Genomic DNA, 27,919 nt, shown 5'->3' on the forward strand with positions numbered 1-27,919 from the left:
TAGTGTGTTTCAAAGAATGAAGAAACAGATTATTAATCACTTACCCAAATACAGAGGAAAGGATTAAAAATTCAGTAAATCTTAGCTATACAATGTTTCGATTAGTATTAAGGATGTTTATTTTGGAAAAAAAGTAGATTGAATCTCAGATTTAGTTTTAAATGGGATTTTTCAATAATCTGTAACATTTTATTTTCGTGTTTAATTTATGCTGCCTAAAAAAAAATATCTGAAGGTATTGAGAGAATAAGCCTTATAAATTGTTAGGAGTGCCCTTGCTTTATTTATCTGGCTTCTTTCTGACAAGAACCAAAGCAGGGGTAGCAAATTCTAATGCACAAAAGGACCAACCAAGAAGGTAATGAAAAGCAGTAAAATCAGGTTGAGTTTATAATAACTGGATGTGGTGGAAACTGTTGAACTAAGATAGAGAGACAACAGCCATCACTCAGGTCCAGCAGACTGCTGTCACTTGGGAATACAAGCCCTGTGTTATTAGAGTCTTTGATAAGAAGAGACGCTACACTTAAAATTTTTTTTAATTTTAGTAATAAAACAAAAAACTGTATGTGCCTGACTCAGCCAGCAGGTAGCAGGTTCTGTGGAATGGGTTGCCTCAGTGACATGAGTTATTGTAGACAAAATACTCATTTTTACTAAAATACAACCATATTGTTAGATTTTGTTAGAGGTATGTATTAATTTCACAAAGAATTTAAGTAGGAAAAACAAAACTATCAATATAACACTATATAATGCCACACTGTACTTTAATTTTTATGCCAGTTTTTCTCTAAGTTCAAAATGCTGCACTACTCATAGGATTCCAAAAGAAAATACTTTCTGCGAAATGAATTTCTTAAGCATATGTTACATTAAGAAGCAAAACAGGACTAGAAATATAACTCCCTGAAAACAGCAGTTTAATTTCTTTCAAGTGTTAGATATGGACCTCTTTCAGATATAAATCCAGCTATATCTAAGAGTAGAACTCACCATCATTTTTTTGGGCGGGGGAAGAGCAGGAGTGGGGGGGGGGAGAGGGGCAGAGGGAGAGGGAGAGAGAGAATCTTAAGCAGGCTCCACACCCAGTGCGGAGGCCAACTCAGGGCTCGATCTCACAACCCTGAGATCATGACTTGAGCGGAAATCAAGAGTTGGACACCCAACTGACTGAGCCATCCTGGTGCCCGAACTCACCATCATTTTTATTGGCATTATATAAAACCTTTTTCCTCTTCTTTTTATTCTTCTTTGCACACCACAGTTTTCCTGTTGAACAATTAAAAGCATAACTGTAAACGTGATACTTGTTTCCCTGAACAGAGCTACGTATTTCAAATTGAAGAACTCAGTTTTCCATTTAAATTTTTAACACATATTGTTGTATAGAACTATTTTTCAGTGAAACAGTTGTAATTTTCCATTAGTCTCACACTGTAGATGATCTTTAATTCTTATATCTTGTCCTTTCTTTAGAGTTCTAAGATAATTAGTATTGCCTCTCATATCACTCTTACCATGAATACATCTTTTTTGACAGTTCTGATATGTAAATTTTTAAAAAAGATTTATTTGAGAGAGAGAGAGAGAGAGAAGAAGTGAACTAGCACGACCAGGGGGAGGGGCAGAAGGAGAGAGGGAATCCTCAAGCAGACTCCCCAGTAAGTGAGGCGCCCAATGTGGGGCTCGATCCCAGGACCCTGAGATCATGACCTGAGTTGAAATCAAGAGTTGGCTGCCTAACCGACTGATCCACCCAGGCGCCTCCTGATATGTAAATTTAAACATAGTTCCAGATGGAGACCCAAGAAACCTTTCATTAATGTCAAATATTAAGTGTCCAACCTGATTTTTCTGGCTCCTTGTCTTCTTCTATGGTTTGCTTCATGGCTTCCCTTTGCTGCTGAAAGCTTTTCCCTTAATAGCAGGAAGAAAAGACAGTAAAATTTAAGACAAAAGAATGTAAGTTTGTTTTTTAATCAAGGGGAAAATACCAGAAGTAACTTTTCATTTATATTTCCTTTTAAATCTTTCTGCCACCATCTGAGAGTATGTCAGCTATGATTATAAGCCTCCAAATGTTTAAAGTATTAAGTTTCAACCTCACTATCAACCAATCCTAGGACATGTATTACTAGAATATAGACATATCATCTATTAGAAAAGATAAGTAATAAACCAGTGTTAGAAAAATTAATAGTTCAATTTTTACAAAGATTTCACTGTGCACTTACTAAGTGGAAAGTACTATGCTGGATCCTGGTTCTGGATCATTTAGAATTATCTCAAATCAAACAAATTAATTCCAGGAGTTAACTTTACAAAATATGTGAACATTCATCACTTTTTGATTTTAAGATACCACTCAATATATTCCCTTGCATTTATTATTCTCAATCCCTTTTTCTTCATATGTACGTGTATGTTTTAACGATTTTTTTTATTTCCACCTTTAAGGTACCAGTGATATAAATATATGAAAAACATACAATGTTTTTCCTGTCAGAATTAAGATCTTAATATAGGAGGCTCTCAAGGTTTTTGATTTTCATCTTCTTTTCAGATATCTACCTTAAAATCAAATGTATTTTTTCTGGAGGATAAAAGTGGTTTTACTTAGAAAATTTGGATTAGAGTTCTACTACTTTTAAAATTTTTATATCTTCTTTTTGTTTCAAGCCAAGGATTTCTTGAAATCAATAAGCAAATTCCATCTATGTTGGGATAATCTGTAGAATTTAGTGCATTTCATAAGAACACAAGCAAAAACATTAATACTGAGTTTGGTATACATAAGAAGTATTAAAGATAACCAGGTTATCTTTAGGAGCTATACAGATTGCATTCCTAGTAAAAACAAGTAACTATGATGACAGGGGAAATTTTAAGAGCATTAAAATTTAAAAATAAGTAAAAAAAATTTTTCTTTAAATAAGTATCTGATTTTGACAGATTCAGAAAAAAATAGGGAACAAAATAATTTTGATCAGTTACACTTTAAAATGTTTAAAAACATTAAGTCATGTACTTCTATGGCACATTTTTATAGTACATACGTATGTAGACTGTTGTAATGGCAGCAGACATTAATGGGAGGTGGACAATATGACCTCTTTAATCTTCTAATTCTAACACTTTATTTGTCCTATAAAAAGACTTACAAATGATATCACCCAAATCCCCTTGATGCATCTTTCAGAAACTCAATGTAATCAGTCAATATACTCTAGTTATAAATATTTATGGGCTAAGGCTGGCATGATGAGAAGATACCAGATTGATATCTGGCACAAGCACTAAGCAGAACATGATGGCTACTCAGTACTCCAGGGATTTTAGAGGAATGTCCCATGTCTGTTACTGTGAAGAATCAAGGGTATAGCATCATCCTCTAAAGTTAATAAAAGAAGCCCATTCCTCATTCTCTGAAATATGACTGAGTATAGACAAAACTTGTTTTTAGCTTTTGGATTTTAAAACAGAGGATGTGTAGCTTTCTGTGACCTTATTAATACACATAAAGACCCAACTGCATGAAAAAGTAATTACATCCTTTTTTAAAAGACATGAAAAAGTGAGTTTTTCTCTGTGAAGGCTTGTATTTTAAATGTTCTTTTAAATATGTTCTACTGTATTGTCTTTTACCTGGAATGAGCCCAGCTAGAGGTTGATTATCTTCATCCCCTTCCCTGTAGGCTTGCCACCAATTTGGATCTTCTTGACTGATGACATGAAGTATATCCCCTTTTTGGAAAGACAGACCTAATTCTCGACATGGAACATAAGGGTCATCTGAGGGGTCATAATCAAAATGAGCTTTCACATGGATCTAAAAGATAAAAAAGGTAAAAATCAAAATAAGAGTAATGATAAAATAACAAAATATTTAGCGTAAACATTAAAATGTTACAATTTTTCATTAGTGTAAAGCAATTATGAGTTGAAAGCAGGGAGGTTTAGTTAAGTAACAGCAGTATTTTCTCAGGCTTCTGTTTTCTTCAATTAAGTTCATCTCTCTGTTGACTGCAAACATGTACAAGAGTAAAAAACAAACAAAACCATATAAGAGTACGCAGAGCATTGCACTGTTAGCTACTAACAAACCTGACATGCTCAGGGGCCTCAAAGGCTTGAGAGAAGCAGGAGGGAATGTAACTGAGACCCCTTCACCCTCCATTCCTGACCGGTGAAAACAATGACTCTGCAATAAGGTATGTAATTTCTAAACTACAACCACCTGGAAAGGCAGACTAAACCTCACCACATCTGTCCCCTTCATAGAAGAGTGTCTGTTTCCCAGGTGCTGTCATCCCTTCCTGAATACACGGTCAATGTAACTGTGTCTTCGACTTCTCTCAGTGTTTCTTTCAAAGGGATGTGTTTAGATTCATAAACAATCACACCCCAAACTGCTAAACTTATCTAAATCAAATTAATTTTTTTTTAAAGATTTATTTATTTGACAGAGAGAGACACAGCAAGAGAGGGAACACAAGCAGGGGGAGTGGGAGAGGGAGAAGCAAGCTTCCCGCCAAGCAGGAGCCCAATGCGGGGCTCGATCCCAGGACCCGAGCTGAAGGCAGATGCCTAACAACTGAGCCACCCAGGCACCCCTAAATGAAATTGATAATAAATTCCTGTTGTGTTCTATTTGTAGGCTTTGAAATTTAACTAGCGGTACTAGTTATAATTTTTGCTAACAATGTATTTTTGCATATCAAAAAATGTGTTAGACTTACAGCATTAAAGGTAGGTAAGATTCACATGAATCTTCTTGAAAGCTAAGTTATTGCCTATATTCTTTCCTCCAGTATACCTCCATAAGATATAACAAAGTCATCTTAATTCTAAGAAGTTATAAAGGAATTAATATTAATATTCTTTTGAACTTCTCCATCTGTAATTTTCATACCATCTGGTTAAGTGGCATGTGGCCATTTCCAAAACCTCTTAAGTAGTCCATTTTTTGTCTAATGAAATCCAACACCTGTACGCAATGAGTATTTCTGCTCCATATAGGTTAAACTGCAGCTCAATGAGCCAAGCAACTGATTGACATCCTAAGAATCTTCTAATTCAGAGTCCTTTTCTATCCAATTGTTACTTGTCTTTCCTTAACTAAGAAGCCTTTTACCCTTGCCAAAACTGAGGCCACCTATCATAAAGATAATACTGGTCTACCTCAAAAACTGTTTTATGAGAAGACAGGATCTTTTTGCAGCTCCTAAAACACAAAATTGACTATTCTCAATCGATGATAGATGAAATTTGATAAAATACTTTCTAAGTGATAAAGATATATATATATATATATATATCTCTTCATAATAAGGCATAACCAAGAATTCTCATGAAAGAAGCAGCGTCTTTCAGAAATTATGCTTGAGGGTGTCATTAAATACTTTTATAATTTCAGAAAAGTATATTACTACTGTAAAGAGGAAATGAGGAAATCTAAGTCCCAATATATACAATAACAACAATGAGGTAAAGCAATCAAATGATCCAGTTAAAAATGTAGAATTTACATACTAGTCTTTTGGGGGGGTAGCTTCTCATGGATATACTCCATAAGTTCAATAATACACAAAATCATAAGTGTATGGCTCAATGAATTTTCACAAATGAAACATACCTGTATAACCAGCACCCAAATCAAGAACCAGACTATGACCAGCACCCCAGGAGCCCTGCCCCTCATGCCCCTTTCAGTCACCAACCACCCTACCTCCTCCAGGGTAAACATCATCCTGATTCCTGGAAGCACAGATTACCTTCCCTGGTATTTTACTTCATACAAATAGAATCACATAGTATTCACTCTTCGGTTAAATACGGTTAAGAGAACTCATTCATTTAGACCGTGTTCTGCTGCATTCCAACTATAGAGTGCCCTAACAAGCCTTTTTCTTGATGTGAAAACAGAGTTTTGATAAAAATCTTGAAAACTCTGCCAGGTAAAACCAAAAGTGAATTTTAGAAAGTTATACAAAGCTAGCAGAGAGTCAAAACACAGTTGAGAGACTGGTTAAAGAGAGATACATACAATTTTATTATCTTGGCATAAGATGTAGGATAATCTAGAAGTACCTAATATGTAGGATTATCAAAAAACTGCTTATCATCTCTGTCAATCAATGCTTCCAAAATCTGCTTAAATTGTTGCTTTTTAGCCAAAAAGTCTTGGAAATCTAAATATGGAATTACAGGGATTATTTAAGGTGGTGAAGAGATCATTTTTGTTAGCAGGCTTTTAGAGATCTGTGAAATCAGACTAACTTGGTCACCTGATTGATGATTTTATCAAATAACTTTCTGAAGGCAATACTCAGCACATTTTCAAAGTGTTCTCCTCAGATCACCTGCTTGGAATGTTTATCAAAATACTAAATTCTTTTTTTTTTTTCCAAGATTTTATTTATTTATTTGACAGAGAGAGACACAGCGAGAGAGGGAACAGAAGCAGGGGGAGTGGGAAAGGGAGAAGCAGACTCTCCGCTGAGCAGGGAGCCCGATGCGGGGCTCGATCCCAGGATCCTGGGATCATGACCCAAGCCGAAGGCAGCCACTTAACCAACTGAGCCACCCAGGCGCCCCAAAAATACTAAATTCTTTTGCCGTATCTCAGACTTCAGGATTCTTCATTTTAACTAGCTTCCTTGGATAACTGTTATATAAATGCCATTTAAAATGTACCCATCTTTATGTTAAACATTTTTTCAACTAGCTGTAGTAACAGACAGACTTAATTATTATACGACCTAACAGTTCCACTCCTAGGTATATATCCAAGAGAATTGAAAACATACATCCTCACAAAAAATCATACATGAATGTGCATAGCAGCATTATTTTATTAACCAGAAAGTAGAAACAGCCCAAATGTCTGCTAGATGATGAATGGAAAGTGAAATGTGGTATATCCATAGAAAGGAATATTATTTGGCAATCAAAAGGAATAAAGTACTGATTCATGCTACAACATGGATGAAACCTTGAAAAAATTAGGCTAAGTGAAAGAAGCCAGTCACAAATGGCCATATATTGGTCATTTATATGAAATGTCCAGAGTTGGTAAATCCGTAGAGATAGAAAGTAGAGATGAAAACATGTCCACACAAAAAAACCTGCACAGGGATGTTTATAGTAGCTTTATCGGTAACTACCAAAACTTGGAAGCAACTAAGATATTCTTCGGTAGGTAAGTGGATAAACTATTATATTACCAGATAATGGAATATTATTTGGTGCTAAAAAAAATGAGCTACCAAAAGCTAAGAAAAGACATGGAGGAAACTTAAATGCTTATCATTCATGTAAAAAGCCAATCTGAAAAGGCTACATACTGTATGATTCCAACTATATGACATTATGGAAAAGGCAAAATTATGGGGATCAGTGGTTGCCGTGGGTTGGGGAGGGGAGGAAGTGATGAATAGGCAGAGCACAGAGGATTTTTAGGGCAGTCAAACTATTCTGTATGATACAATGGTGGATACATATAAATTATACATTTGTCAAAACCCAAAGGATGTACAACAAAAGTGAATCCTAATGAGAAATAATGAAAGCACTGATTCATCAGTGTAACAAATGATACAAGATGCTGATAATGGAGGTATGCATATGTGGTAACTTTGTTCAATTTTGCTGTGAATCTAAAACTACTCTAAAAAAATAAAGTTTATTAATTAAATAAAATAAACAGTAGACATCAGACAATAAATAATGAACATAAAAAAATCACTTACTACTGTTTCCTTGGCAGGAGGAGGCTTGATCTGTTGACTAGGAATCAGAACAAATGTCAGAGTACCATGCATATCAGACTGCAATAGAAAGATCAGGTTATTTTAAAAATCTATCTTTATGAAAATTGTTCTATGATGTTATGATGTTATGATCAATATTCCCTAAACTGGACTATTCTGGATCCCCTAGAAGACCTTTTAAATAGTTGGTAAAGATGAATGCCATTTCATCAGGAAGCATAAATTAGACCTTTCATGGACTCCATTATAGTAGAGCTACCCAGGAATGTAGCATTCTGTATTCTGGTCCACTGGAAAAAGCCACTTATCCCAGAAGTCTTTGGTTTTTGTCTTCCATTTTGTGTAAGCTTAGGAAGATCCCACAGTGGGGGTGCCTGGGTGGCTCAGTCGTTAAGCGTCTGCCTTCTGCTCAGGTCATGATCCAGGGTCCCGGGATTGAGCCGCGCACTGGGCTCTCTGCTCCGCAGGAAGCCTGCTTCTCCCTCTCCCGCTCCCCCTTGCTTGTGTTCCCTCTCTCACTGTGTCTCTCTCTGTCAAATAAATAAATAAATAAAATATTTAAAAAAAAAAAAAAGGAAGATCCCACAGCGAAGGTTTGGAAAATACCACAGTGCTATAACAGTTCTGGGTTATCTACTCTGGCAAACATCAATTTTAACACAGTAGAATTTGAAATAGTAATTGTGACCAGGATTAGAAAAGTGATGCAAATATACAAATATATTCCCACTTCCCAGATACCCAGTCTCTGTCACCCATTCTGTTTTTTAACTGTATAGTGTTACTGTTAGCTATTATTTCCCAGTACACCACTGACTACCTTGTTCAGATACCTCCAACCTAAACAGTAATCACAACTTCTGGTCCTGACATAGCAGGGAGCAGTGCTCAACAGAGACAACAGCCAATAAAATAAGGCCTAAAAATGATGACTACTAACACTGCTTTACCAAAGCAATGAATGAGGGCAGGTGAAAATAAGGATGTTTTCTAGATTCTTCAACAAATGTCAGAAGATAGGAGAGATTCTACTATAACTACTGATGCTGTAAATAAGACTATGAATCTGGTTTGTGGATATATACAAAGTGATAATAAATTGCCCTCAAAGACTAACTATAAAATGGCTTCCTAATTATACTGGCACTGTCCAATAGAACGTTCTACAATGATGGAAATGTTCTATATCTACATCTTAATATGGAAGCCATTTGCTATATACTGCTCTTGAACACCTGAAATGCAGCCAGTATGAATGGGGAACGGAATTTTAAATCTAAATAACTAGCACATGTAGCTATTGGCTATTATGTTGGACAGTGTACATTAATACCATGCTATTACCTAATATTATTAAGGAAACAGCAATCAGTTGAAGAAAATTAAAAAAAAAAAATGAACTTAAAAAATGATTACAGCATGGACTTTGTTTTGTCACTATTTTCCTAGTGGCTAGCACATAATAGGCACTCAATATATATATATCGAAGAATTAATTAGTTATATTAGTGATTTCAGAGGCAAATAAAATATACCTAGTAGTAATAAAGCTCAAAATAAAAAAATAACAGTGGTAATCATACCAAAATAAAATAAAAATAAAATAATTACATTATGTGAAATTTAGTCTAGAAATTGCCTAGTGTTCTTAATAATTATTTTTAAAATACTGCATTTTTAAGTCTTTTAAAAAGTCTGTCTTTTAACAAAGAAAACAGCTTTTAAGAACCTATCAGTTACTCTTCTGTATCAACTTACCAACAAGTCAAAAACCTCATTGACATCTTTCCCTCGAATTTCAATGCCATTAATTTCCAGAACCTCATCTCCTTCATGTAATAGACCACTTTTCTCTGCAGCACCTCCTTTTACTATCCGACTAATGATGACAGAATCCATTTCATTACGAACCGTAGCACCCTAAAAAAAGGCAGTATCTAATTTAAAATAAAAATGTACTTTTTTATTAAACATTTCTTCATTTAAAACTTTTCTATTCAACAATATTAGCCTTCAGTTATCTTGAGAAAAAAACTAACTTACACAACTAGAGTAAGCATGGTAATTAGCTTTGAAAGTTGACCATTTTCCTTACAACATTTTCTGCTTCTGACATGCTGTATGCATCTGAATTCTAAAATCAAGCAGACTTTTGAAGTCTACAACAACAGAAAAATGCACTTACTTTTAAAAACAATGTGAAGACCTAAAATCAAATTTGTCCTCTATATGCTGGATGCTATTCAAATGGTTATACTATATTTAGATTTGTAATTAGTGTATACAACTTATAACTATAAAAGTCCTTTTTAAAATTCAAAATATGATTAAGGACTGAATAGTCTGGTTTATTATTCAAATATGAAATATAGCTGCACCAATTCAAATTAAAGTATATTTAAACATTAGTATTTATTACATAAATTGGAAGCACAACTGAAATATATGCATTCAAAAAATGGAAATATGTAGTACAGAATAAAGCTTAAAAGTAGACAGAGTATGTAGTAACATTTTTCTCCTAAATTTTTATTTTAAAATTTGTTTTTTCTGGTGGGGAAAAAACCTAGTTACATTAACTGCCCATAAAATACAGTACTTATTTTATGTACCACACTATTCAAGACATAATTTGAGACATGAAGATTCGAGACTATTTCTCTGAAAATAAAGAAAATTAAGGCAACTACAGCAGACTTAGAAAAGAGACTGAAAAAAGTTTTACATACAAAACATTAAAAATGCTGGCTAACTGAACATAATAAAAAAAAAATTAAACAAAAACAAAAAATTTAAAAAATATTAACATTAAGGAATACATACTTCTAAGTATATGTGAACCATATAAGTAATTATATTTCAACAGAATTAATGGAAGGCAAAGATCAGAATTTCTAATTACTGTTTTTTTTAAAAGCTGGGAGAATAATGAAGCAGATAACTTGTCCCTTCTTTGTTCCTCAATAATTATTTTACAAGCTATTATTTTCATCAAATTATAGGTAAGAAAAGATGAACAAATTTTTCTCAACTGAATAAGAACATAAAAGAACTCCAGCAAATGAACCTCAACAAAGAAAAACTACTAGAAATTCAAAGGGGTCTTCAACTACCTGCCAAACATAAGATCCCTGTGTAGAAAGGATCTCAGATCAGAGATGTGGAACACTTACCAGTGGAATATCTCGAGCCTTTTCTATACGAACTATTTTTACAGTTTCTCCTCCATACTGGCCAATGCTTTCATAAACTCTCTCATCTATAAAGGGTTCTAGCTGCATTTCCTGCTCAGCAACCTTATCATGGGCCAGTAACAGTGCCTGTTTCAAAGAAATCCACAGCATTTAAAGTAGCAGCATTATTTCTGTAGACAGATTTTAATCTAATCATGTTGACTAATATTCTAATCATTAAACCTTTAGAAGAAGTGCTATAATTATTTATATATTCAGATCTGTTCCCAAATTTTCTAATGAAGTACAGATGCAACCCTGTATCTTTTATAGCTAATAAAAAAGATGTGTTACATATAACAGGGTAACTCTGGGATGGGTTATGAAAGTCTAAAATGCTTATTAAACTTCATAATAACAAAATCAATTTAAAGGCCCAACACCACAGATAATTAAAATTTATGGAAAATATAACCAAAAAAGGGAAGAATTTTTGTGTAGAATACAAAGTTGTTTCAAAACTAATGTGGTTAATTTTAAATATAAAAATATATAATCAAAAAATAAAGTAACGTGTGTGTGTGTGTATTCCAACATAGTTAATTATTTTGCAGTGTGAGTTATAAACCAAACAGGCTACACAGATAATGTCTGAGGTCTCTTCTAGCCCTAAGAGACTTATCAGAGACTTTGAATGCTGGAAAAATCACTTATATATCATTTTGTTCATTTTCTACCTGAATATGTGGAGCACTCAGCAAAGCAGTTAATTCTTGTCCTTCCTTCTGGTGGACTGGCTTCAAAACAGTTTGTACCTAAGAAACATAAGATTATTTTTCCTAGGTTATAGGAAGTATCACCAACATCTATACAGGTATATTAAAAAAAGATACAATTTAAACTTGTAAGAAACTACCTGTAAGAACGAAAAGCACTACAAAGTAGAATTGTAAGAGAAAAAAGGAATATGTTTCTTCTCACACAGTTTTCAACCTTGTTATCATTGTTAAGAGCATTCTTTAAAAAAATACACTAGATAAGATTTTGGTATTTACAACTATGAATGACCTATTTGCTTCTTGAAAGTTTCTCCCAACATACCATAAAATAGACTAATAATGATTACATAAGGGAAGAAAAACTATTCTAACCGTTACTAGTTATTTTTTTCCCTTTGTACTGATTTTTTGTTATGTTATAATCACTATACATCATTAGTTTCTGATGCAGTGCTCCATGATTCATTGTTTGCGTATAACACCCAGTGCTCCATGCAGTATACGTGCCCTCCTTAATACCCATCACCAGGCTAACACATCCCCCCATCCCCCTCCCCTCTAGAACCCTCAGTTTGACTAGTTATAGTTTTAAAATGTTTATATAACTACATTTTAAATCAGAGATGACACTTTAAAGAGTCACAGACTAACAAGACACACTTACGTGAGAGTAATGGAACAACTACCAGGCCACAGGCACAGGTAATTACATTAAAAAATCTCCTGAGGTTGAGCAATTCTTGTATTCCTAGGATAAACTCCATTTGATAATGATGAATTTCTTTTAGCCTTTATTTCCTTATCTGTAGAATGGCACCTACCATTCAAGGTTCTTAAAAGATTGAGATAATCCATATAAACTGCTTAGCACAGTACCTAGGCACATAATAAATTACTACTTTAATATATTTCTAGATGTGAGTTATTCATATTTTAAGATTTCTACATCAATGTTCCTAAATTGGATTGGCCTCTACTCGTTGAATGCAAGTCAAGTACACTGGTTTGCAAAACTACTGTCTGGTTTTAGTATCTAGGTTATACTATTCTAGTACACTGAGGTGGGAAATAGTCTATATTTATGTATTAAAACAGCTTATTTAACACCAGAATTGTATGGTGACCAAATTCATTTGGGCATGGTAGAGTTTTTAAGGGTAGATTTCCTAATGTTACTGGAATTTTTTTCCTTTATGTAACTTGTCAAAGGTTTCTCTATTTTCTTGTACTTTTCAAAAACCCAGCTTCTAAGTTTAAATCTGTCGTTCTTTCCATTTAAATAATCCCAACTCCTTTCCTCTGCTTTAGTTTATTCCCCTTTTCAATTTCTAATCATTTAGGCTGTATGCTCTGTTCATTTTTTAAGAGTTTATTTACTTAGTAATTTAGAAAGAGTGCTAGTGGGGGGAGGGGCAGAGGGAGAGGGAGAGAGAAAATCTCAAGCAGATGCCCCACTGAGCTTGGAGCCCAACGTAAGGTCAGATCCAGGTCAGATCACGACCTGAGCCGAAATCAAGAGTTGGATGCTTAACCAACTGAGCCACCCAGGTGCCCCCAGTTCATTTATTTTCAATCTTCTTCTACCACAAGTATTTAAAGGTATAAATTTTGCTTTGTGGACTATTTTTCCCCAAAGATGATTCTATATATGTTCTCAGTGTCAATACCTCTGATTTTCTTCCCTTTTCTATTTCCAAACTCAATTACCCACCAAAAAGAGTGCTTTGCAATAATTCCGATAACAAAACCAAAATTATCACCATTTATGAAAACATATAAATTCTTATATACAATTTTTTATAAAAGTAACTCATGATTAAAACAGTAATTCTCTAATACTTCCGGCTATTTTAAATCATTTTATTTATTTATTTATTTTAAAGATTTTCTTTATTGACAGAGAGAGAGAGACAGCGAGAGCAGGAACTTATTCCAGGGGGAGCAGGAGAAGCAGGCTCAGGGGGCCCGATGCGGGGCTTGATCCCAGGACCCTGGGATCATGACCTGAGCCGAAGGTAGACGCTTAACGACTGAGCCACCCAGGCGCCCCGATTTTAAATCATTTTATTAGTAATTCCCCTGTCAAACCTAAGAGATGATTATTTGGGGATTAACTAATTTGACCACAAGTGTATCAAAGCAACGACAGTTCCCAAACCAGCCTGTTCTCTTGTTTTGGTTCCTAGACAAACATGTTTCTAATTGTAGAGTTCTGTATGTATGAACAGGATAGCTAACATAGCAATTATTATCTTCTTCAAGAATTCTATTAAAGCCTTACTAATGGGCAAGTGCAGTAACTCAAAGCTGGAGGCAATTAAATGTTGATTTTTTAAAATAACGTGCCTTTCTTTTTAAAATACATCAAATCTAGGCTAATTTAACATGAAATTTATGGTCCCTGATCCTGACCTTTTGATAGCTGGAAAAAGTAATTCTGAGGGGAAAAGAAAAATCTGGATTACAAATGCTAAGGGTATACAGTGTGTACCAAATCAACTCAATAATAATTTTGTATACATACATTTTTTTCCTTTTACTTTTATATCCTTTCCTAAACATCTCTGAGATCTTCCCTTCTATAGAAATGTAGAGCTCCTCTTAAGTGTTTATTTCCTTTCCCTATTAGTCCATATGTTACCTATTTTAGTGTCCTCACACATCATCAACTATTTCTACAAAGGACTAAGGAATTAAAAGGCTATTCTTACATTGTACTGCTTCCTTTCCACTGGCCTATAAAAATGCTCTAATCTCTTATCTTTAAAAAGAAAATACTCTCTCCTGATCTAATACTCTTTTCTAGCTACACTATTTTTCTCTATTTTCTTTCAGAGCCAAAATCCTTTTTCTTTTTTTAAATTTAATTTTATTTAAATTCAATTAATTAAAATATAGTATATTATTAGTTTCAGGGGTAGAATTCAGTGATTCATCAGTTGTATATAACACGAGTGCTCATTACATCACGTGCCCTCCTTAATGCCCACCACCCAGTTACCCCATCCCCCACCCTCCTTTTCGTTTTTAAACTAATTTTTTAAATTATAGAAATGGTATATGTTAAATGTAAATAATTGGAAAATAGTTAACCAAAAAGAAGGAAATAAAAGTCATAACCTTCAAACCCAGAGATATTAATCTGGTATATATCCTCCTGTATTATCCTTATCCTTGTTTTTACCAAAATTCACCATGAGATAGATATATGACAAAAGAACCTGTAACTAAAATATATTAAGAACTCTTAGAACTCATTAAGACCAACAATCTGACCTTTTAAATGGGAAAAAAATCTGACAAAAGAAGACAGGGAAACAGCCTATGAAAAATGCTCAATATATGTAAATACAAACCAAAATGATATACCATTACACACTGCTAGAATAATAAATAGGAAACAACTCAAATATCCATCAATAGGTGAGTGGTTAAACAAATTATGGGATACTTATACAATGGAATACTACTTACTCAGCAAGAAGTTACAAAATCTGATACATGCAACACATGGATGAATTTGAAAAATAAGTCAGACACAAAAGACTACATATTATCTTATTCCGTTTATATGAAATGCCCAGAAAAGGCAAATTTGTAAAAACAGAAAACATATCAGTGAAGGCCTAGGGCCTGGGGAGTGGGAGGGAGGTGGTTATTGTTTGTAAAGGGCCATGAGGAAGCTTAGTGGAATCATGAATGCTTCTATAACCTGACTGTGGTGGTAGATTACACAGGTGTATAATATGTCAAAACATACTGAACTATACAATAAATGTACCCATTTTAAGCATATGTAAATTATATCAATAAAGTTGGTTACCAAAAAAAATATGCCCATAACCCCAAAACTATGGGAAAATCTGTGTTTATCCATTACACTTACTTTTATCGAAATGAGGTCATGCTATTTATACAATTCTATAACTGCTTTGATTTGATATTAATTTTTAAAATATTTTATTTTTCAATGTCATTAAATATCCTTTTCAATTCTAGAACAGAAATATAAACATTTTAGTTCTGGTTGGCTGTCATTTACAGGATCAAGTCCAAGTTCCTTAGCATCATCTGACTTCTGCTTCTTTTCCAGCCCTATCACCTGGCATTCCTCATGCCTTAACCTTTTTGGTCCAGCCCTAAACTGCTTGTTGTTCTCTGCATGCATCATGATGATTATGAATGTTCCCTATGATGCTAGCTCTCCCAGCTACCTGAATTGTCAAAGTAATTCAGCCTATTCAAATTAGAAACAATTCCACAGTTTTGCTGTTCTCCCACAACTTTCTATTTCATTACTTCTTCCTGTTTCATTGCACTAGCTAATACCTCCAGAAAAGTGTTGAATATTAGAGGTGAGAGTCTGTAGACTGTCTTATTCCAGGCTTACAAAGCAATGTGCTGGGTATTTCAGCATTACACAGGATGCTCCCTATTGATACCTGATATTATTTTTTTATTAAGTTAACAAAATGTGCCTGGCTTTCTAAGAATTTTCATCATCAAGGGTAGGAACTAAATTTTTTTCAGGTATCTTTTCCGCATCATCAAGTTGATCATATGGTTTCCTCCTTTTATCTATTCATGTAAGTTAATTATTTTAAAATATTTACCACACAGATCCATCGTAAGTTAAATTTAAACTTATTAATATGGCTTATCTGGCTTTCGGGATCTGGACTCTTAACTTTTAAGATTGTATCCTACCCTTTACTCATTGTTGAAGAAATAGGCCAGACTTCCTCAGTCACTACAGTCTTTGTACCCTTTGCCAATGGAATGGCTTTTCCTCTTTCCTGGATTTCCTGGCAAATTCCCAATCATCCTTCAAGACTCAGCAAATTAAATTTTAATCTATATTTCTTCCTTTCTCCCATCCTCTCCCCTTGAATCAGACACATCTATCTCATGCTCTTGGTACCTTACAAATACTGCCATCACAGTACTTTTCATTAGACTGTAATTGTTTATTCATTGTTCTTCCTCAGTGATAGCCTAACAACTTTCACTGATCAATGGACACCTGGGTTAATCCCAGTTATTATCTGAATGCTATAAACAGTATTTGTACTTAAGTCTTTGTGCGGATATGTTTTCATTTCTCTCGGGTACATACCCAGAAATGGAACTGCTGGGTCATAACATATAGGTACATTAAGCTTTAGCTTGCCAAACACTTTCCAAAGTGGTAGTAGCAATTTATACTCCACCAGTAATGTGTGAGAGTTTCTTTTCTTTTCTTTTTCTTTTTTTTTTTTTTTTTTACAGATTATTTATTTGACAGAGAGACAGACAGCAAGAGAGGGAACACAAGCAGGCGGAGTGGTAGAGGGAGAAGCAGACTCCCCGCTGAGCAGGGAGCCCCACATGGGGCTGGAGCCCAGGACTTTGGGATCATGACCTGAGCTGAAGGCAGACACTTAACTACTGAGCCACCCAGGCGCCCCTAATGTGTGAGAGTTTCAATTGCTTCATAAGTTCACTAACATTTGATATTGCCAGTCTTTTTTTTTTTTTTTTAATTTTAGTCATTTTGGTGTCTATGTAGTGGTATCTTATTTTGTTTTAATTTGCATTTCTGTTAGCTAATGATCTGAACACCTTTTCATACTTATTGGCCATTTGGATTTTGTCTTCTTGTGAGTGTCTCTTCAAGTCCTTTGCCTATTAAAAAAAAAAAAAAAACTGAATAGTCTTTTTCTATTAATTTGTGAGAGTTCTTTTGGATTCAAGTTTTTGTTATATATATATTTATACATGTATGCACATGTATATATATATCTCAATATCTCAAAAATCAAATAATAAAATACTATTTCCTAGTCTGCTGGCTCACATTTTTACTGGATAAGCAGAAGTTCATTAAATGAAACCCAAGTTTTCAACCTTTTCTTGATAAAAGCACTTTAGTGACCAAAAAAACCTTGATTTGTGGTTATTAATAAATACTCTAGATTGTCAAAGATTTAATCTGGATCTCAATATATGAAGTTTTCATAGCCTTTATTATCTATTATATAATATCTAATGTTTAACATAAAAAACTATAAAAATACTATTTAAAAAAGCTATAAAAACAAAGAACACTTCCTAATGTTTTAAGACATTCTTTTGCTAAATTTCTTGTATTTTTTTACTTTAATTTTCATGTAAAAATGATACAACTGAAGCATGAGGTAATTTCTTCACTGCATATTAAAATGACTGGAATTATGAATGCTATAAAAGCAAAACAGTAGGCACTGAGCAGATGAGCAGCCTAGTTAGTCTTAAGCTAGTCACAAAATATCACCTGACCTCACTATCAATATTCAGAAGAATTGAATTAGGTGATTGGTAGCATTTTTCCAGCTGTAAAATAAAGGCAACGTGTCCATTTAAACTTTTAGCATTTTGTCATCAGATTTAACACTCTGCTATGATGAGCTAAGTATATACTTTTCTTAAGTGTAATGCACTGTAAGTTAGGGCTGCCGCAGAGTTGTGCAGACACAGCTCTGGGGGAAGTTATTCACACAGCAGTACAACCACTTAACACTGTGGCCCTGACTAGGTCCCTCAGTTTGTACTCATTTAAGACTAGTCTCAGCCCAAGGTGACTATCAGCCACGTATCCTACCATCATCAAAGCAACACAATTCTTGAGTATTACTGAAGATATTTTAAGGATGTGATAGCAAATATTCAGAAAGTCTCCTTGCTATGGTACTTTTAAAATTGTGAACCATGTAAATATGTTCACTATCCTAAAACTAATTTTCAAATTAATTTTTTAAAGTTCTTTTCAACACTTTCCTTCTCTCCCAAAGCATTTACTCTTTAAGCCTTCTGTAGGTTCTTTGCCTCACTCAATCCGGGTGCCTCTTGATACGCAGTCAACTCCTAAAACTTTTTAAGCTATGTTGCCTCTTTTATCCTTTTTCTTTTCACCCTTTCTGTTGTCTGTGCCACTTTCTTTAACTGGAGCAATTTTGGTCTCTGTTGCTTATCTCATTCTCTTTCCCACCCATTGTTCTATTCAACAAAACAAAGGCCCAGGAGGTAGTTAGACAAAGACAGGGAAGAGAATGATTATTATTATGCATTCCTCCCAACCCTACACAATAAAAGTTACCTGGATTTGTGAGTAAATAAAATCAAAGTATGTCGATTATTTTGATCTCTTTAAGGAAAGCAATTTTCAGAAAAATCATTTGGGGGTGCCTGGGTGGCTCAGTCGTTAAGCGTCTGCCTTCGGCTCAGGTCATGATCCCAGATTCCTGGGATCGAGCCCCGCATCCCCTGCTCAGCAGGAAGGCTGCTTCTCCCTCTCCCGCTCCCCCTGCTTGTGTTCCTGCTCTCACTCTCTCTCTGTGAAATAAATAAATAAAATCTTAAAAAAAAAAAAAAAAAAAGAAAAATCATTTAAGCTATGATAAGTAAAACTGCAGGAATTTTTTTATTTAAAATTTTTGCATATTTAATTTCAATAATGAAAGATGAGCACAAAGAATGGGTTTCAACTAGCTCTTTTAAATTCTAGTGGACAGAAAATCTCCTCTCTAGAATATGTCCTTAGGTCACACTCTCCTATTCTGGGTGATACAAGACTTCTCTCAGTCACTCTTGCACATAGGATTTTTATCCATTGTATGCACCTAAATAAAGAAAATATATTCTGTGCTCATCTGAAAAAATGCCTCCTAAGATATTTTAAAGGCCTGTAGATCTCAAAGTCCTACCCTTCCCCAGGGGCCATTTACTGTCTTGTGTCTGGGTTCAATGAAATAGATTTACTTAATGAGCTTCCAGAATTTTTAGTTTTTATAATATTAAAGTAACTTAAAATCCTATAATAATGACAGAATTCCATCCCAAAAAACAGGAGATGGCTTATTTATAACTTTTTAAAACCTTCAATTTAAAAGACGTTTGCAGAATACATTAGACACCGAATATCAACATCCACAAGCAGCAGAAACTAGAACTTCAAAGTCAGCATGTTAACGAGAGAAACTCTCACCATACATTAAAATTTAATTTTTTTGGACCTTCTATAGAGTTTTTATACAGGAAAAACTTCAAAATATCTACAAACAACACATTTTAGAAGTTGTATATTTACGACACCTGGTTATCAGATATGACTTTATCTCATCAGTACTCATCTCAGTTTATAATGTATAATGCTTAAAATAAAACTATACACTTATAAAAGCACTAAAAAAACTTCACTTTAGTTAGACAAATATTTATCTCACTATGCAAATATATAATTTTATATATAAAACTAACACTTCTTTTCATGAAACAGAGCTCTGATTTTGAAGTATATATTTTTTCAGGATAAAATGCATGTAGCAAATTTTTCCTAACACAATAAATTATTAACATGTGATCAATAGTAATTAATTCAAACAAGGCTTATAGTCACATCAGTATTTTCCAATAATACTGCCTTACTATCACCAACAATTAGCCTGTATATTTCAAGCAGATGTTCAGAATACATACCTCTTGGGCAAGATCTTGTGCACTGGAGATAAGAGGAAAAGGAGGACTGGCCTTGTTCATGTGTACTGTGACAGCGTTGTGTATCTTAAATGCATTCTGGAAATCTTTATTTTGTACAAGTTGTAAAAGCAGTGAGATATCCTCCTGGCTCTGAGAATCTACCAAAGTATGCTGGATATGTTTAAGTGAAGAAAACAAGTCTTCCACTTCTAGTAGGAGAAGGAAAAGGTATCCAAAAATTAATTGTTTGTCTTAATTCAACATGTGTTTTAAGATAAACTTTCTTGAACCAGTCGATTTAAGTTTTCCCAAAAAAAACCTTGCATATATTTTTGAGAGTTAAATCACTATAATTTTACCTATTTTTAAGTAAAACTCTAAAAACTATACAAAATAGAATAACATTTTTTCCAAGCATTTGAAATATAAAATACATACTCACTATAAAAATGAATGAGGAGGAATACAGAAATAAATTTAAAATCAACAATAGTCCCATCACCTAGAAACTTTTTTTTTAAATATCTCTGAGTATTTGCTTTTTTCATTTAACAGTACATTTTAATTATTTTCCCACATCGCCAAGTACTCTTTTAAAAACATTATATATAATGGCTCCATGATACTCGGTTGCATGGCTAAACCATAATTTAAATTACCATTACATTAAAGTTGAGCATTCAGGTTACTTCCCTCCCAATTTTTTGCTACTATAAATAATAAGCATTTCAATACATAATGATCATAGCTGAATAAAATTTGTCTGAGAGTCTGTTTTCTTAAAATAACTCCTCGAAATAGAATTTTTAAATAAGATTCTGACATTTTAAAAACCAAAAAGCTTTCCAGAGAAGTTTTGCTAATTTAATTTACATCCCATTAGCAATATTTTCACTAATATTCAACTTTACAGTTCTATAAAACCAATTTATTTAATGGGGAAGGTGAGATTTAGTCATATTTACCAGGCACTTCTTTGTGGTCCATAAAACTCTTGTGAACATGTTAGTCTCCTAAAATTATACTGAAAATTGTGGGCATGTGTATGTGTGTACATGCCTGTTAGTGTGCATATGCAGTGCACGCATTTTTCTGGGAGAGTGTTATCCCAAAATGGTTAAGAGCCACCAGTTGTTTCTTCCCTGCCCCGCGACAGGTAGATGTGTGCATGTGTGTGTTTTTGTTACATTTGTCAGAAACAATTTTTTCATTCATCTGTTAACTGTGTCTATGGTAGCTTTTATTATAGAAGTTTTCAACTCTTATATGTTAAGAATGATCCACCTTTTCCTGTGTGATTTCTTTCACTGTTTCTGTGCTTATAAACTCCTTCTGCTAGGTCATTAAATATTTGCCTACATTTCTTTTGGCTTCTTACAGCTTCTACTTCATAATTAACTTTAATCCATGTAGAATTTACTTTGGTATAGATTTGAGGGGAAATTTTAACTTCATTTCTTTTCTTCCAAGTGGTTAACAATTATTCTAACACCATTTATTGAATAATCTTTACTGTTCCACTGATTCATGATACCACCAAAATCTTACATATAATAGGGTCTGTTTCTAGTCCATTGGTCTATCAGAGCCACAATGTTTTATTATAGTAGCATTTCAGTCTTTCCTCATATTGATATGTCAAGTACTTGCTAATTACATTTTCAAAAATGTCTTGACCATTCAAAATGAGTTACAGAATAATTTTTTCAAGGTACTACCCACTCTCTCTCATTCCTCTAAAAAGAGAAGTCTATTGAGATTCTGACTGAAATTAAGCCTGTATGAGTCTGGGAAAAACTTACAGTGGACACTACTGTCTTATACACAGTCACATGGAAAAAACCCTCTCAGCTTAAGTCTTTTTATTAGTTTTCTTCATATACAGCCTGCAGAAAAGCTACTGATTCTTATACATGTATCTTATAATTACTACTATACAGCAGTTAAATTCTTTCATAGATTTGAATAGTTCTTCACAGTTGATTCTTGAGGTTCCTTATCCTTTCCCCCCAAATCAAAACAGATTTAGTCCCTATAAAATATACAGATACACTCTTCAGTAATTTAAAATGCAGCAAATAACTAGGGGAAAAAACTGGAAAGTCAAAACTTGTCAATCGTGTGCCCCAGAGCTAAATAAAACTTGAGAAATAGCTAGAATTTAACCATAAGCTAAGCTAATATCTAGAACACTAGAAAAAAAGAATATAGATAGGGGAAACTGGGAGATGTTCGTCAGAGTACAAACTGTTGCTTTTAAGGTGAATAAGTTCTGAGGAGCTACATGATGACTATAGTCAAGAACTACTCTCTCATACTATACACACATAGTAAGTGAAGTTATGGATGTGTTAATTAATTGTGCTAAATATCTCACAATGTATACATCAAATCATCATATTGTACACTTTAAATACATACAATTTTACTTGTCAAATACACTTTGGTAAACCTGGGAGGAAAAAAAGAATATGGAATGTCAGATTCCATCAAATTCAAAGAGGTTACCACAGAATTACCTAAGTATATAAAGAATTCCTAAGAGTATAAAGAATTCAACAGGCTTAAAGTATCTTTAGAGCAAAACAGGAAAACATTTAAATATCTTAAAAGGAAAAAGAATTATAAAACCAACAAAGTAGTTAAAGCAGTAATTGTCTACAATCCTAGGAGGACTATCTTAGACTTCACTGGGTGGATAATGAGATTCCTATTTAAAAGTTTAGTAATTATTTAAAAGAGCTCAGACTGGTTGTCAGGGCAATGAGAAAAATCAAGGGCTTCAGATATCACCACTGACTGTAATCAATAAGCAACTTTAGTCAGCACAAAAGATAACCATCTCTCTTTTGTCTGTTCAACACCAAGAATATTTAAACTTTTAAAGGCAAAGGAACTTCTGCATTAATGTCTCCTGGTACCAAAGCCACCCATAAGGACACTGCAATACTGACATTATTAAAAAAAATAAAATAAAAATTGTTGTTTTATATTCCAGCTATAATTACTGGTGTTAAGTTGTTATACTATACAGCCTTTCAGACTTTATTTTTTTAAAGGTTTTATTTATTTATTTGACAGAGAGAGACACAGCGAGAGAGGGAACACAAGCAGGGGGAGTGGGAGAGGGAGAAGTGGGCTTCCCGCTGAGCAGGGAGCCCAATGTGGGGCTCGATCCCAGGACCCTGGGATCATGACCTGAGCTGAAGGCAGCTGCTGAAGGCAGCTGCTTGAAGGTGACTGAGCCACCCAGGCGCCCCCCTTTCAGACTTAAAAAAAAAAAAAAAAATGCTGATTTAACCATATAGGTCACATAGTAACTGTTTTGCAATCTGTTATTTTCCAATTTCTTTAGAATAAACACCTAAAATTACTGATCAGATAATAAAAACATTTAAAACTTTGATACATATTGACAAATTGCCCACCAGATAGGTACTAACTACCTTTTCTTGCTTTATCAGAACAATGATTTTTTAATCGAGGGTATTTATGAGAATTACTAAGGGAACCTGCAAAGATAGGTCGTGAGAGTTCTACCTCAAACACAATCAGAATCTCCTTGTCTTCCTGAATGTCATTAAATATAAATACATATGTACTGATTTTAAGTTTATTATAATGTACCCTTCTGGTTAAGAACCACTGACTTAAAAGCTTTATTAACATTGGTTACTATAATATTTTAAGACATGATATACTTGAGATGAAGATAACTGACAGCTATATGGAGTTGTGTCTTTTTTTTATAGTTATTCTATTTCCTCATTGGCAAATAGTTTTTGTTGCCCTTTTTCTGCTCTGTGGTAAACACAGCATATAATTCTCATATTTAGAATATTTTAAGTATAAAATGAGATAGTATAGTCATGTCATAGAGAAAAACTAGGGAAAGGAAAGAAGAGTAACTCACACTAGGACGGCTTAATGAGAGATACAACTTGAGATCAATGACCTTATTTCAGATCAGCTCACAGTTAAGACACTGCTCAGATAGGAAATAGGAAATTTTGTTGTTAGTCCAAAATGGATAGTGTAAGGGAATGCAGGTTCCAGAGAAAGATGAAATCTGGCAATTTGTGCATATTGAGTTCTAAAGCCACAAAGACCATGGAGGAGTATAAGAAGAATCCACTTCTTCAAACTTGTAAGGCAATGCTTTTCTGCCACACCAAGGGAATAAAAAAGATACTTTTTTGTTTTTTTGTAGATTCTAGGGCGAAAAGCTGTCTTGAGATGTCTTTTTGCCCCATACGCAGCATGTAATGTACACAGGTCAGTATTTAGAGGAGCTTATACATTCTAGCTAAAGATAGCTAGAACCACGTATCTTTAGAAGGAATTTTCTCTAGCTGTTTTGTACATCTTCATACATATAATGCATATAATGCATGCGTTTTATTCACCCTCCAAATGCTACTTTTATAATACCATGCAGGAAAGCTGCTCAAAGTACTCTCGTCCTTCAGATCCAAATGTTTTCATTAAGAATGTTTAGTGAACAAGTAGAAAAGCAGACACTCAGTGAGTTTTTAAAACTTCATTAAATATATGTAGATTGACTAGAAGATATGGACTAAACTACATGTAGTTGAAACAAATGAATATTTAAGAAAAAATACAAAATACCCAGATCCTGATGAAATTAGTGTTTTTTTTAAAGCTTTTTAAAAGGCTTATCAATTTAAAAGACATTAAAAATGATGCTGCCTCTGTCCAATAAGTTTTAAAATCACATAGAAAGCAACAGACACCTACAGCATTAGTCTTAAAATACTAATCACGATATGAGTTCACAGTCTTTACTCAGTTCTTTACTAGAAAATTCTGAATGTAATTCTGACAAAGGATCTTTTCTTTGGTATTAAGGTTGATGTCTAATGAAAAATTATTGTGGGTAACATCAACTCAGGGATTCTCACTTTGACACACATTCTCATTCACATTTTAGTTTCATATAAAAATTCTTAATTTCAACGGTCAGAATATTTAGTTGTAGGTTAAAAAACCCTTAGGTCCTATATTGTACATCTTTTTTTAAATTATTTTTTTATTTATTTGAGAGAGAGAGTCAGAGAGAACGAGCACAAGTGGGGAGAGGGGCAGAGCAAGAGGAGCAAGCAGACTCTGTAGTGAGTGGGGAGTCTGACATGGGACTCGATCCCAGGACCCTGAGATCATGACCTGAGCCGAAGTCAGATGCTTAACTGACTGAGCCACCCAGGTGCTCCTATATCATTGTCTGATGCAGGTTATATTTGTTTACTTAAAACAAAACATTCTGTACAATTCCAGAAGGAATTTTTTTTTTAATTTTTTTTTTTAAAGATTTTATTTTATTTATTTGACAGAGAGACAGTGAGAGAGGGAATACAAGCAGGGGTAGTGGTAGAGGGAGAAGCAGGCTTCTGTAGAGCAGGGAGCCCGAAGCGGGGCTCGATCCCAGGACCCTGGGATCATGACCTGAGCCGAAGGCAGTCGCTTAATGATTGAACCACCCAGGCACCCCCCCAGAAGGAATTTTAAAAATCCAATCAGATACAACTAAATCAGTCCTGTCAAATATGTACCCTCTTCTGTAATTAACAATGAAGATACACAATAAAAAGACGACAGAATCCAGAGAATAGAGACTCCTTTCCCCACTCCCATAAACAGAGACACAACAGGGGAAACATAAGGATAAAGAGCCACATGGACAGAAAAATAGAAAGATACATGGAGAATCACAGGGCTAGCGAGAATGACAAAGTGCAGAGAGGGAAGTGGACAAAGAAGGGAGTATTGCAGCAGAGATATAACCACAGTAAGGCAGGACAGAGGGAGGGCAGAAAAGGGGACACTGCAGAGGAGAAGGCGGCAAAGGCAAGTATATCAAATCTGGCTTTGAGGATAAATTCTAGTCTGCCACAGCTTCCCTACAAGAAAGTTCTTTAGATCTAGTTTAAATTTTGTCCCACAGTTAGATCTATTTCTTCTTACCTGATGTTCAGTAGAAATTGTTTTAAGTTCCCATCATCTTTTCTAACATCTCTTATAACACTTAAATAATTTAATATTATCTAGATCTATTATATTATCTATTATTATTTTATCTATTATACATTATCTAAAAAAATTACTTCTATTTGGCATTGGAATACAATTAATCAGATAAATACAAACATACCCATAAATCCACAAATCTACCCCCCGAACCCTCTCCTTTCCCCTTGGCCCTCTCCTGGTAGCCTAAAATATAAAAGAATAAAGTTAAATTTAAATTAGGCAACAGAAAGCAAAAACCAAGAGTTGCTCTATCTGAAATTCTATCATAGGCAATCATATGGGAGAACTTTTTGGCTTTAAGGGTACAAAATAAAATTACACAAGGAAGCTAAGGAATCTCCATCTCTGGAGAACTTTCGAAGTAATGGTGATCACCACCTACCCTGGATTAGCTTTGCTTATTTTAACTCATGCTATCATTTACACCCAAATGAAAAGACAGTTTCTAGAGATCTATTCTAGCATAACAATCTTCCATCTCATTGTTTAAATAATACAGATTTCCTTAACCTATCCGCAGAAATTTCTGGATTTTAACCAACTTTTAACTTTTTTTCTGAAACTTTTAAAGATTTCTTCTTTTCTCCTACACTGGACGGTCAAGCTGAATATTCAGATGAGGACCTTAATATTTCTGAGTATGAGGAAATTATATCAGTTTCCAGTATATCTATCTGCTGAATCAAAATCAGAACATTCATTCTGGAAATCTTTGCTTAAACAGAGGTAGACTTTTTCTCTTTCCAAATTTAAGAACATAAAATTCAGATCTTTGATTTTTGGTTGGCAGTGGACCAAGTCAAAATGAATTAAAAAAAAAAATCAGAAGCTCATGAAAAATACTGAACAGTAATTACTCATTAACAAATTGGGTTACAAATTAAAAACAAATACCAGTTAAGTATACAGGCAAAGATAGTTAAGAGAGACAGCACAGGAAAAATCTTATCCCTAAACATGGTAAGACAATGAAAAACTGTCACTGAAGCCCCAAATCTGGGATGAGAATACCTGGGTCCTAATTATTGCTCCACCACTTGTTAGTTGCATTATATGTCACTGGACAACCCACTGCAAGTCTCTGGGCCTTTCTATAAAATGAGTGGGTTTGACTAGGATAGTATTTCTCAAACTTTTGTTGGCAATACACAAAGCTATTTGAAATATAAGATTTATAAATACCTATGTGCAATATATTTTAATGTTTTCTATTTAATCTAGTTCTTAAAAAAATTACTGACTGATGGGATGGCTAAAATTAAAAAACATATAATACAAGTAGAAGCAAGGATGTACAGAAACTGGAACCCTCTACACATTGCTGATGAGAACAGAAGCCTCAATAACTTAAACACAGAATTACCACATGACCAGCAATTCCATTCCTAGGTATGTACCCAAAAGAAATTAAAAACAGGTGTTCAAACAGAAACTTGTATGTGAATATGCTTAACACTATTACAGTAGCCAAAAGGTGGAAACAACCCAAATGTTTCATCAGCAGATGAATGGATAAACAAAATGTGGCATGTCCATACAACAGAGTATTCAGCTATGAAAAGGAATGAAGTACTAGTCCATGCTATAACACAATGAATCCTGAAAATAATATGCTATGTAAAAATAAGCCCGTCACAAAAGGTCACATATT

At 34.1% G+C, this 27,919-nt stretch overlaps 1 protein-coding gene across 2 annotated transcripts in view; it reads right to left on the reverse strand.

Annotated features, from left to right (window-relative positions):
• The window catches only part of PALS1 (protein associated with LIN7 1, MAGUK p55 family member), a 52,555-nt gene that overhangs the window by 12,388 nt on the left and 12,248 nt on the right, over nucleotides 1–27,919 (reverse strand). For both annotated transcript variants that reach the window (XM_021679726.1, XM_021679727.1), the window contains exons 3-10: nucleotides 20,221–20,429; nucleotides 11,686–11,763; nucleotides 10,949–11,095; nucleotides 9,534–9,695; nucleotides 7,755–7,832; nucleotides 3,649–3,832; nucleotides 1,849–1,920; nucleotides 1,201–1,272 (exon numbers count right to left, since the gene is read on the reverse strand). In XM_021679726.1, the coding sequence (XP_021535401.1) occupies nucleotides 1,201–1,272; nucleotides 1,849–1,920; nucleotides 3,649–3,832; nucleotides 7,755–7,832; nucleotides 9,534–9,695; nucleotides 10,949–11,095; nucleotides 11,686–11,763; nucleotides 20,221–20,429 (1,002 nt within the window). The remainder of the gene's footprint in view (nucleotides 1–1,200; nucleotides 1,273–1,848; nucleotides 1,921–3,648; nucleotides 3,833–7,754; nucleotides 7,833–9,533; nucleotides 9,696–10,948; nucleotides 11,096–11,685; nucleotides 11,764–20,220; nucleotides 20,430–27,919) is intronic.

Source organism: Neomonachus schauinslandi, chromosome 9, assembly GCF_002201575.2.
Source record: "Neomonachus schauinslandi chromosome 9, ASM220157v2, whole genome shotgun sequence".
NCBI classification, from domain to species: domain Eukaryota; kingdom Metazoa; phylum Chordata; class Mammalia; order Carnivora; family Phocidae; genus Neomonachus; species Neomonachus schauinslandi.